This window comes from Myotis lucifugus, unplaced genomic scaffold, assembly GCF_000147115.1.
Source record: "Myotis lucifugus unplaced genomic scaffold, Myoluc2.0 scaffold_545, whole genome shotgun sequence".
In the NCBI taxonomy this organism is placed as follows: Eukaryota; Metazoa; Chordata; class Mammalia; order Chiroptera; family Vespertilionidae; genus Myotis; species Myotis lucifugus.
This window is the reverse complement of record NW_005871593.1, coordinates 467,446-477,718: the sequence shown is the minus strand read 5'-3', so window position 1 is coordinate 477,718 and position 10,273 is coordinate 467,446. Positions and strand designations below refer to the sequence as shown.

General features: G+C 48.3%; 1 protein-coding gene across 1 annotated transcript in view; it reads left to right on the top strand.

Annotated features, from left to right (window-relative positions):
* The first annotated feature begins 2,301 nt into the window (after positions 1–2,301).
* The window catches only part of LOC102431532 (kinesin-like protein KIF6), a 121,120-nt gene continuing 113,148 nt past the window's right edge, over positions 2,302–10,273 (top strand). Inside the window, exon 1 of the mRNA XM_023745453.1 lies at positions 2,302–2,408. Within this exon, the coding sequence (XP_023601221.1) occupies positions 2,302–2,408 (107 nt within the window). The remainder of the gene's footprint in view (positions 2,409–10,273) is intronic.

The following is a 10,273-nucleotide window of genomic DNA, read 5'->3' as shown; positions in this document are numbered from 1 at the left end:
AAGTCTCTCTAGGCTTCCAGGCCTTGTTTTGCCTCTTCGCCTTCAGGCAATGGGTATCATGAGCCCCCTCGCCTTGGCCTTTCTAAGCAGACACTTGGGACGCTGACTGCCAGGATGATGGCCGTCACACTAATGCTCATCCACCTGAGGTCACTACCCTCAGAGAACTCAATCCCAGAATATTTCTCCATTCCAACAAGAGGAAAAGCAATACCATGCTCCTGACGATAAGCCTATAGCACTGCAGGACCCAGTGCTCTTAACTCACTCAGAGTAGTAATCACTTCCCATGCAACTTCCCCATAATGTGTGCTTTACTCAACTTTAAAAAATCTTTGAAAAGTACTGATTTGTACTTTTATATAATAAAATACCAGCAGGGGGTGGAGGGAATATGATATAATAAGATATCACACTGGCCCAGATTTCTTAGCAAGACCTTACAGATTCTCTGAAAAATGATCCCAACCAACCTTCCTGGATTGTCTTTGCTGTGTACCCCATGTCGTTTCTGCTCCCACTACCCAGGAAGCCTGCTCTCCTCCTCTCTGGGCAGCACTTTGGGGACCCCACTGGCAGGCTCCAATGTGGCCTCTATGCAGCTTCCCCCACCCCCTCTATTCCAGAGAGACCCATTCCCTCACCTCTTGTTGTTATCTTATTAGGCAGTGAAAGGCAAACATACATTGTTAGAATGAGCACAGACCAGGGCCAGGGGAGAGGTATGGAGTGAGTCCCTCGGCTCCTGGTGGAAGCAAAGTGCCCCCTGGTTAATGTGGCTTGTGCATCAGGGCTTCTCTTTCCGAGTCTCTCATAAACCCGTCTCCAGGCCACGCCCCAATTCTGGAGTGTGCAGGGCAGATGTGCAGACGGAACTGAGCTGTGCCCCTTCGCTTCGATGGAAAGGGTGGGGTGTCTTTGTGTGCCTCACCATTCAGGCATTCTCCATGGTGCTATTTTTATCAACAGCAATCATGAAATTGGTGTCAGATGGGCTGGTCCAGTTCCCCACCCTGAGGCTAGGTTTTTGCAGGCAGGAGATGTGGTCTGTGGCCCATATGAATGCATTTCTGGTACCCTAGGCCTCAGAGTGAACCCCTGTAGCCCTGGACCCTATTCCTATGGCAACAAGGAAGGCTCATCATCACTCCCAGTTCAATCTGGGCCTGACTCAGTTAACAGACATATGTTGAGCAAATTCTAAACGCTAGTCATTGAACAAGGCACCAAGGATTCACCAAAAAAATATTCTCTCCATCTCCGGAGAAACTTGCATTTCACCAGAAAGGACTGTCATGTGAAGTGACAGCGTCTGTGGCTGTGCATGTTTCAGAGGCATCGATGGGTCCATGGTGGAGGGAAGATTTGCCCTTCTGGGCCTTGGGGAGCTTCATGGAGGTGGTAACACTCAGCTGGGGCTGCAAAGATAAGTGGGATTAAAGGGATAAAAACATGGAAAAAGGAATGAAGGGCAGAGGCATAAAAAATGATTGTAGATTCATCCAAAATACAGCTGTGAATGCAGCTCTCACCTCGAGTCCCAGGCACACACCTGCATGGACCCTCACCCTGGGAGGTGTGGGAAGAGATGCCACCTGCTACTCCCAGGGCGCTGGCCCTTCTGACTCTGGCTTTCAGAATCAGGCCCCTGAGCGCCCCAGCAGGGAGGAGGAGTCTGCAGTGGCGACGGTGACACAGGATGCTGACGTTAGACATGAGCCAGGGACCTCCCTGCACCGCTCTCTGCTCATGGGTCTTACATGGAGAATTAAGTTCTGAGGAAGGTCAGGGGCCCCTCGTTAGCCACAGGAAACAAGGACAGGCTGGGTCTGAAAACAGCAGACTTTTCTAGATTTGAAATCTTTCGGTCTGAATTATACTTCTTTTAACTCAATGCCTGGAAATTCAGGATGAAATTTAACAGAAAACCCAAGTGGGGAGGAACAGGAAAACAGGGAGAAATATGGCACTGAATGATGGCAGAAAGTGTATTTGCAGATGTTCTTGGCAATCGAGGGCTTGGCACTCTGGTTTTCATTTCCTTCGACCAGACATTCCAAACCCCACCCCCCACAGTCACATGGAGGCACGGCCCAGCCAGCGGGGTGCAGCGGGTGTGGCTGCGAGGGCTCCCTGGTGGGCGGCCGACTGGAGGGGCCTGGGGCCACCTGTCTGGTCCGGAGCCTCTCGCCGTGGGCCTCTCGGAGCCAGGGCCGCCTTTGTGGTCTGACTAGAGTGACAATGAAATTAATGGGATCCTGATGCTGTGACTGAGGCCATTTCCTCGTGTCTCCAACAGGGATGAGAGAGGAAATGTCATTAGGACGCCAGGAGGCCTTTGAAATCTTCAAGAGGGACCACGCTGACAGCGTGACCATCGAAGACAACAAACAGATTCTGAAGCAGAGGTAAGGCCGGCTCAGGGAGCCGCTGGCCCTGCAAGGCTGAGCCGGGCAGCGAGAGGAAGCTCGCTCTGTCCTCCCTAAACTGCCCAACCCAACACCTGAAAGGAAGGCATGGCATTCACTCAGTTTCACAGTGAATCCCGTCCACCTGGTACCATTCTCCAGGCAGGTAGGCCTCACCCTCCCAGGACAGCCGGTTACCTACGTCAGGGACTGTTACTGGCAGCACTAACTTCCTCTGCAAGTCTTACATTGCACATCCATTCTCATCAGCTTGTGACTCTATCAATATCTTCCTGTTCCAAAGGCAGGGACATATCTAAGGACTAAATTATAGTCTTAGAACTCCAGGCCCTGCTGTCCTGGAGGGTGGCCCTGCACTTCTTAGTCAAAGAAAGTGAAATGACCAGGCCCAGGGTGTGGTCTCCAGGACGGAAGCTGAGCCGGCGGCATTGTCTGCTGCTATGCGGTGGGGCAAGGCTGTGTGTGAGCCCTTTAGAATAAACTTATGCTTTGTTTCAGATAACCCATGAATCAGATACATATCCTAAAGCCGTAGAAAACAGAGTGACTGCCAGATGTATGGGTCTAGAGCTCTAGACTGGGTATATGTCACACATGACTGGGTCTTAGCACACAGTAACTTCTCAAAACTACTGTTGAATGACAGTGACATCCAGGATTGAGAGGCATACGCATGAGCAGTGGATGAGCGCTCTCAGAAAAACACGTGGCAGTGGAAGGGCCTAGCAGTGGTTCTCAACCTTCCTCATGCCGCGACCCTTTAATACAGTTCCTCATGTTGTGGTGACCCCCAACCATAAAATTATTTTCGTTGCTACTTCATAACTGTAATTTTGCTACTGTAAACAATATGTAATTATATATGTGTTTTCCAATGGTCTGAGGTGACCCCTGTGAAAGGGCTGTTCGACCCCCAAAGGGGTCGCAACCCACAGGTTGAGAACCGCTGGCCTAGAGGGTGGAACCAGGGGGCAGCTCAAAAGGACAGGGAGAGTGAACGAAGGCCACGATGGGGCTGAGAAGAGGCAGAGAGAGGCGATGAGGGAGAACCAGGGAAAAATCCTGTCCTGAAAGCCCGAGGGAGACCGCCCCACGGAGCAGGAGCAGCATGCGGTCACTGTGGCGGGTGCTACCAAGAACTCGGCAGGCCGAGCTGGGAAGTGCAAAGTCGGCCCCTGGAAGACCAGGGGTTGGAGTTTCAGAAGTGGCGAAGCAAGCAGAAAGAGAGCAAACAACGTGTGCAAAAAGTTTGTGATGGAGAAAAACATGTTTATAAGGAAAAAGGGGAGGTAGCCTAAGGAGAAGTCTGTTTGAGAATGGGAGAGAATCGGCCAAGGCTGTTGGCCACAGGAGCAAACCGGTGACAAGCATGAGAGAAGTGTGGGAAAGAGCCACAGCAAGGCTCCGAGTGGGGAGTGGGGTGGGGAGTGGGGAGTAGGGAGTGGGGTCGGGAGGGGGTTGAGGTCAGGGCAGCTGAGCCAGAAGGAGCCCTGAACAGAACAACAAAGCAAGATGCGGCCGACATGGACACACTTAGAAGCAGAGGGAGCAAACTGAAAGTACCCGCTGCTTTCTCTGTGCAAGTCCATGTAGAATGAGAGACTGGAGGATGGTGATGAAGGTTTAGCACAGCTGCCACGGGAGGGGGAGAGAAGGCAGACTGGGAAGAGAGAAGGGAACAGCAATGGCCATGAGAGCCAGCTTCCACTATTAACCAACAGCTTCTGGGTTTGGTGGGGATCTTAGATCACTGGGAACGCAGTGAAGGTGATCAGAGTGTAACCAGGAGCAACCGACTGGAGCACCCTGCAGCCCTCTTCGTCTAAAGAAGTCTGTGCACCCCCCGTGACCCAGCAATTCCACATCCGGGTTTATCTCTCAGGGTTCAGAAGGAGACATATGAGGATGCCCACAGCTGTTTGTGGCCAGAGAGAGTTGGAAGCCTTCCGGGCATCCATCCCGGGGAAGTAGAGAGGTGAAAGGGTGCGGGGGGCTGCCGTGGGGTCGATGCAGCAAGTGGGAGCCATGGGTTAATGTACACATGCTAACAAAGGGGGCCCTAAGAACCCACAATTTGTGTAAAATATAAATATATGCATGCAAAAATAGTCAAACGAAAAGATACCTTTTAGTGTACTTTAACCATAAGAACAGTTACGGAGCAGAATAGGACCAAGACTCAAGGACATGAATGAATAAATAAATGAATGAATAAAATAATGAGTGTTTGGGGAAGCAAGTGAAGCTAGTGAAGTCTGACAGCCGTCTCCCTCCAAAAAAGGACATACGCCCGGCCGCACGAGTTTTGGCACCTGCATCCAGGGGTCCCCATCCTCCTCCACGCCGTGGGCCATGGATTTTTAGCAGAGTCAGTGGCCGTGTTGAAGCAGGGTACCTTGTTTGTCTGAAGATAAGCATGTCAAGCTAGACGACAGCTGCTTTATCCAATAACAACTTCCAAAGAGCCCTTAGCTGTGTCCCTGCCTGAGACATCATAACTCCCACCAGGTCCTCATTCCCCTGGCTCCATAACCAAGTGACCACGGAGCTTATAAAAGCGACCAAGGCCTTGGCCTGCCTCCCCTCCTATTCTCACTCAGATAGAGCCCCAACATCCATTTGCTTAAAGGCTCTAGCAGGCCACCAGGCTTGAAAGCCACTGCCTAGACTGTGTCCAGAGACCCTGAGAGCCGGAGCCTCTGAGGTGGATCCCAGCACCTCCACAGGCTACACCAGTTCCAAGTGCTTCTCTTGCACACTCAAGCTTAAGAACCACTGGCTGGGGAAGAACATGCTACTTCATCCTTCTGATTCTAGAATTGGCATGTTTCCTGGTCCTGGTTTGTACCCTTGAGTGGAGGTCTGTGTCCAGCAGGAGGAGGGCTGGGGTGGGGGCGGCAGAGATAAGGATGTGGCGGTCTTTGGAAGCCTAATTCAGGGCTCACTAACCTCCGGCACAGGAGAGTTCTGACAACCCGGTGACAAATGTGCTTTGGATTGAAACACATCTAAGTCACACAGGATGGGCTGGTAATGCTGGTGGTCCCATCTTCCCCGAGGCCATCGGGCAAGGGAACCAGTGAAACTCACACACAGCTTCCCTCTGCAAAGAGGTTTTCCCAGCAGTAAATCAGTCTTTTCAAGTCAAATGAAAAGTTGGGAAACCTGCCCACATTTTTTTAATGTCACATCTGCTTAACGTTACTGTAATAACAATCAGTAAAGGAGTATTTGGTACTGGGGAGTTAAACCTCGGACCTACCCCTTTCTCAGGATGGGAGCTTTTGTTTGCGTTATGGAGCCTATTCAATTGTTAGATATGAGGTGCTCAGAACTCCTTAAGGTAGGGGACTAAGAGAAAATGTTGGTGCATGAAAACACAGAGCTTGAACCAGTGTTCCCACAGCAGACATCAAACTAAGGCCCACAGGTGCTAAAAGGGGTGACCTCCATGCCACCCTCACTTTAAGAACTGGTTCACGGGACCCTGGTTCCCTCCGTTCCACACGATGCTCCCATTCCCTCTAGTGGCAGGAGCATCGCGTAGAACGTTTCTGGGAGGACGGGCCAGTCCCTGCAACACAGACATGCACCAGCTTGCTCAGGATGCTATTAAATGTTTCCTGACTCGACCGACTACCTAGTCTCTCCTTTCTAATAGTCCTCAGCAGCCAGGGCCTAGTGGCCCGGCTTGCCTGTTTACATCTCATATCAAGTAACTGTCCCTCAAAGGTTCTGGCGTTGTGACACCATGTGGGCCAAGTCCACTAAAGAGGGACTCAGGACTAATAGTCCCCACACCGTGCCTTGGGCCAGCTCAGCCTCTCTAGCCCATGGGAATTCGTTCTAAGCCCAAATATAGGGATCCCTTGTGATTCCCTCAGTTCCCAAGAGCGTACGAGTTGCTCTAGAGTTGCAGGAGGGGACGATCGATGGCACGCACATCTGTGTTACTTGGTAGAAGGGTTCTCTTCCCCTTCTTACCTGCACCCCTTGCTGCCTTCACAGGGGGTTTCTAGCCTCTCCCAGCTCTGGCCTCCATCTGGGGAAAGCCTCCCTGGGACAAGAGAAACAAGACGTCGCCACATTAGTAGGAGGTTTGCCCTCGCTGAATCAGAGCATGTGAGCCCATTCTTAGGCCGATTTTTAAAGACAATTGCAGTTGAAAAGGACTGCATTTCAGGCGTGACTCATTCATCTTCACAGTGTAGGATGTGAGGAGAGGCTGGAACCCATGCCAACAAGCACCGGTGCCCAAGCACCACGCAGCCAACTCTTCCGTGGCAGATCTTTCATACAAATGGAATCCCTCACTCACAGAGCACCAGCGAGCAGCAAAAGAAGAAATAAACGAGGAGATTAACTGCATGCACCAGGAAAGAAGTCCTTGCTACTGTGAACTAATCCAAGAAAAGCGCCCCTTTACTCAGCTGGATCCTTCAGACACAGAACCTAAACACAACAAATCTCATGGCATCATCTGGAAATAACATCCATGACACACAGGAGTTCCCTGGTTCCCATTAGACTTCATGTTTAACTTTATTATTTTTCCACTTGTGTTTTATATTTACACCTGTCTCCTGAACTAGAATTATAAACTCTGAGAGCAAAGAGCAGATTAGACTCTTCTCAACCTCCCTGCAGTTTTTAAGACAATGCTGGCCTCAAAAATGATACTCAGAAGCACTCTTTTGCCCAGGAATGACAATTTGAACTTGACTCTGGGAGACCTTGGCAGTCCAGAAAACTGCTGGGCCATGCTGTGTCTCTCTAGAAGTAGGAGAATACAGCAACAGGCTTCTGAGAGCCAGGGTCGGGACTTCTTAACGGTAGACAAGAGAAGGCAGCCGTCCTGAGGCAGATATGAGATGAAAGAAAAATAATATTGGTATTTAAAAAGTGTGAGGGAAATGAAAGATGCATCTTCATTGCAATATAGCAGAGGCAGCTGAGGTACCGTGTCAGAGACAAGTCTACAGAGAAGGCAGTGGCATAGATACCGGCCCAGTCTTCTCTCTTCCTCTCTGGCGGGGAAGAAATTAAATATTCACTCTACAAATAATCAATCTATTAAGTTCATCACTCTAGACAAAAAGACCGGGAAAAATGTCCTAGGAGCCCCTTGCCTTCCAATGACATATTTGCCCCACTGACCTAAAGAAACTGCCCCAGCTGACATGACAGGAAACATGACCACAGAGGCCTGTAGAGGCTGAGTGGCCTTGAACACTGGCTCCTCTGTGGTGACAGCCACCGAGTGAGTGAGTCAGCCTGACCCAGAGGCCGGGACTGCCCCCTCTCTCTGTGAGATGTGAACACTGACCAAAGTCCACCCACATCTCGCGAGAGTCACCGTGAGAACGAGAATATGACGTCAATATGCAAGTATATAAACACCACCGTGCTGACACTTGTAACCACATCCTCATGGACACTTGAGCCTTGGCCTCCCTTTATGAGGTTATTATCCGCATTCCAAGTGATTTGGACTCTCACCTTCCCGGAATACATGACAAATTTGTGGATTGGATTATGAACCAAGAATGGAAATTGCTGTGAGATTCTGATATGGACTGGGATCAAATTGAGCAACCACAGCTAATGATTGCAGGTGAAATTCAGCAGGAATTTGTTAATGAATGGAAGAAGACTGTCACATTTGAACCGTTCTATTTGGTACAATTTGAAAAAGGAACTAAATTTTTTCATCTACATATGCTAATTGAAATGAATGGCATGAAGAGTATTGTTGGGTGCTACCTGAGTCAAATTCACCCTAAGTTGATAAAACAGATTTATCAGACAATTGAGCCTCAAATTCCAGACTGGATGTCAATTACTAAGACCAAATTTAACGAAGCTAATCGGATTTGAGACAACAGTACATTCCCACGTATCTTCTTCCAAAGACCCAGTCAGAGTTTCAAATGGGCGTGGACTGCTGTCGAAGAGTATAAATGTGCTGTTCTTAATTTGCAGGAACACAAACAACTAACTGTTCTCCCGATCATCAACAATCAAGTCAAGTCTTCAGATTCTCAACAAACCGACCCAGACAAAGCTGAATCTGATCCCTTCTACAGGAGCAAAGCAACAACAAAATATATAGGACTTGTTCAGTGTCTGGTTCAGTATCACCTCAGAAAAACAATGGCTACAAGAGAGCCAGGAATCTTATCTGAGCTACAATGCAACTGGAATATCCAGGAGCCAGATTAAATCTGCTTTGGAGAATGCATGTAAGATCATGAGTCTGACAAACAACCAGTGATTATTTGGCCGGTAATGAACTGCCAAATGACATTAAGACCAATCGGATATACAAAATGTTTGAACTAAATGGATATGATCCTGCATATGCTGGAAGGGCGCTGGATGGCTGGTGTCAAAAAAAGTTTGGAAAAAGAAACACTATCTGGGTGTTTGGTCCTAATGCAACTACCGGAAAGACAAACATTGCAGAAGCCATCTCATATGTTGTTCTGTTTTATGGATGTGTTAATTGGACCAATGAAAACTTTCCATTCAATGATTACATCAACAAGATGATCATCTGGTGGGAAGAAGGAAAAATGACGGCCAAGGTTGTCAGTCTGCAGAGGCCATTCTCGATGGAAGTCCTGTTTGTATTGACCAAAAGTGCAAGTCCTCTCAACAGACTGATCTGACACCAGTGACTGTGACTTCAAATACTAACATGTGTGTTGTCATGGATGGAAATTCAATAACATTCGAACATCAACAGCCTTTGGAGGATCAAATATTCAAATTTGAACTTGCCTGCCAACTTGATCATGACTTTAGGAAGATCACAAAAACAGAGATCAAAGAGTTCTTTGCCTGGGCAAAGGCCAGTGAGTGTGATGTCACGCGGGAGTTTGATGTTAAAAGGGTGGAGGCTAAGAAAAGATCCGCCCCTTCTGCGGAGAATATAAGCCTGTCAAAACGCATTCAAACTTCATTTGAGATTGAGACGTCGAGGGAGCCAGAAGTGTTGGATTTCTCCTCTCGGTATGTTTCTAAATGTTCTCAACATTTGAATTTGACGCAAATGATGTTTCCATGTAAAAATTGGGAAAGGATGAATCAAATGTTGGATATTTGTTTCACTCATGGTGTATCAGATTGTGAACAGTGTTTTCCAAAAGTTATATCAGATTCTGGATTGATTCAAAAACGACATACAAAACTTAGCCAGATTCATAAATTGCAGTGGGATACTCCATTTGCTAGCACTGCATGTGATGAGTTTAATGTTGACTTTGATGATTGCAATGAAATGAGTCAAGTAGTCATGTCTCTTGTTGCTCATCCTCCAGCTTGGTTGGAAAAGGCTGGCTGTGCACTTGCTGAGTTTTTTCATCTTGAGGCAAGACCTCCAAAGCCAAAAGCTAATCAACAAATTAAGACAACACCAGAGGGCCTGTTGTTCCTGGATACAAATATTTTGGATCATTTAATGGTCTAGGTAAAGGAGAGCTAGTTAACAGAGCAGACACGGTTGCCAAAGAGCACGACAAGGCATATAATCAACTCCTTAACAGCGGTGATTATCCACATCTAACATACAACCACGCAGATGCTGAGTTTCAGAAGAAGCTCGCAGACGACAACATCGCTAGGTGGAAACCTTGGAAAAAGTTGTTTTCCAGGCCAAAAAAACGGGTTCCCGAACCCTGTGCTCTGGTAGAAAAGCCAGTCAAGATGGCACCAGTGAAAACACTGACTAAAGGATGCAAAAGACCAAGACTTTAGATCCAGTCTCTGCCACTGTTAGACAAAGACTTTTATCAATGGAGCAGACCGCTAAAACTCCAGGATCAGAACTTAATCCCAGCAAA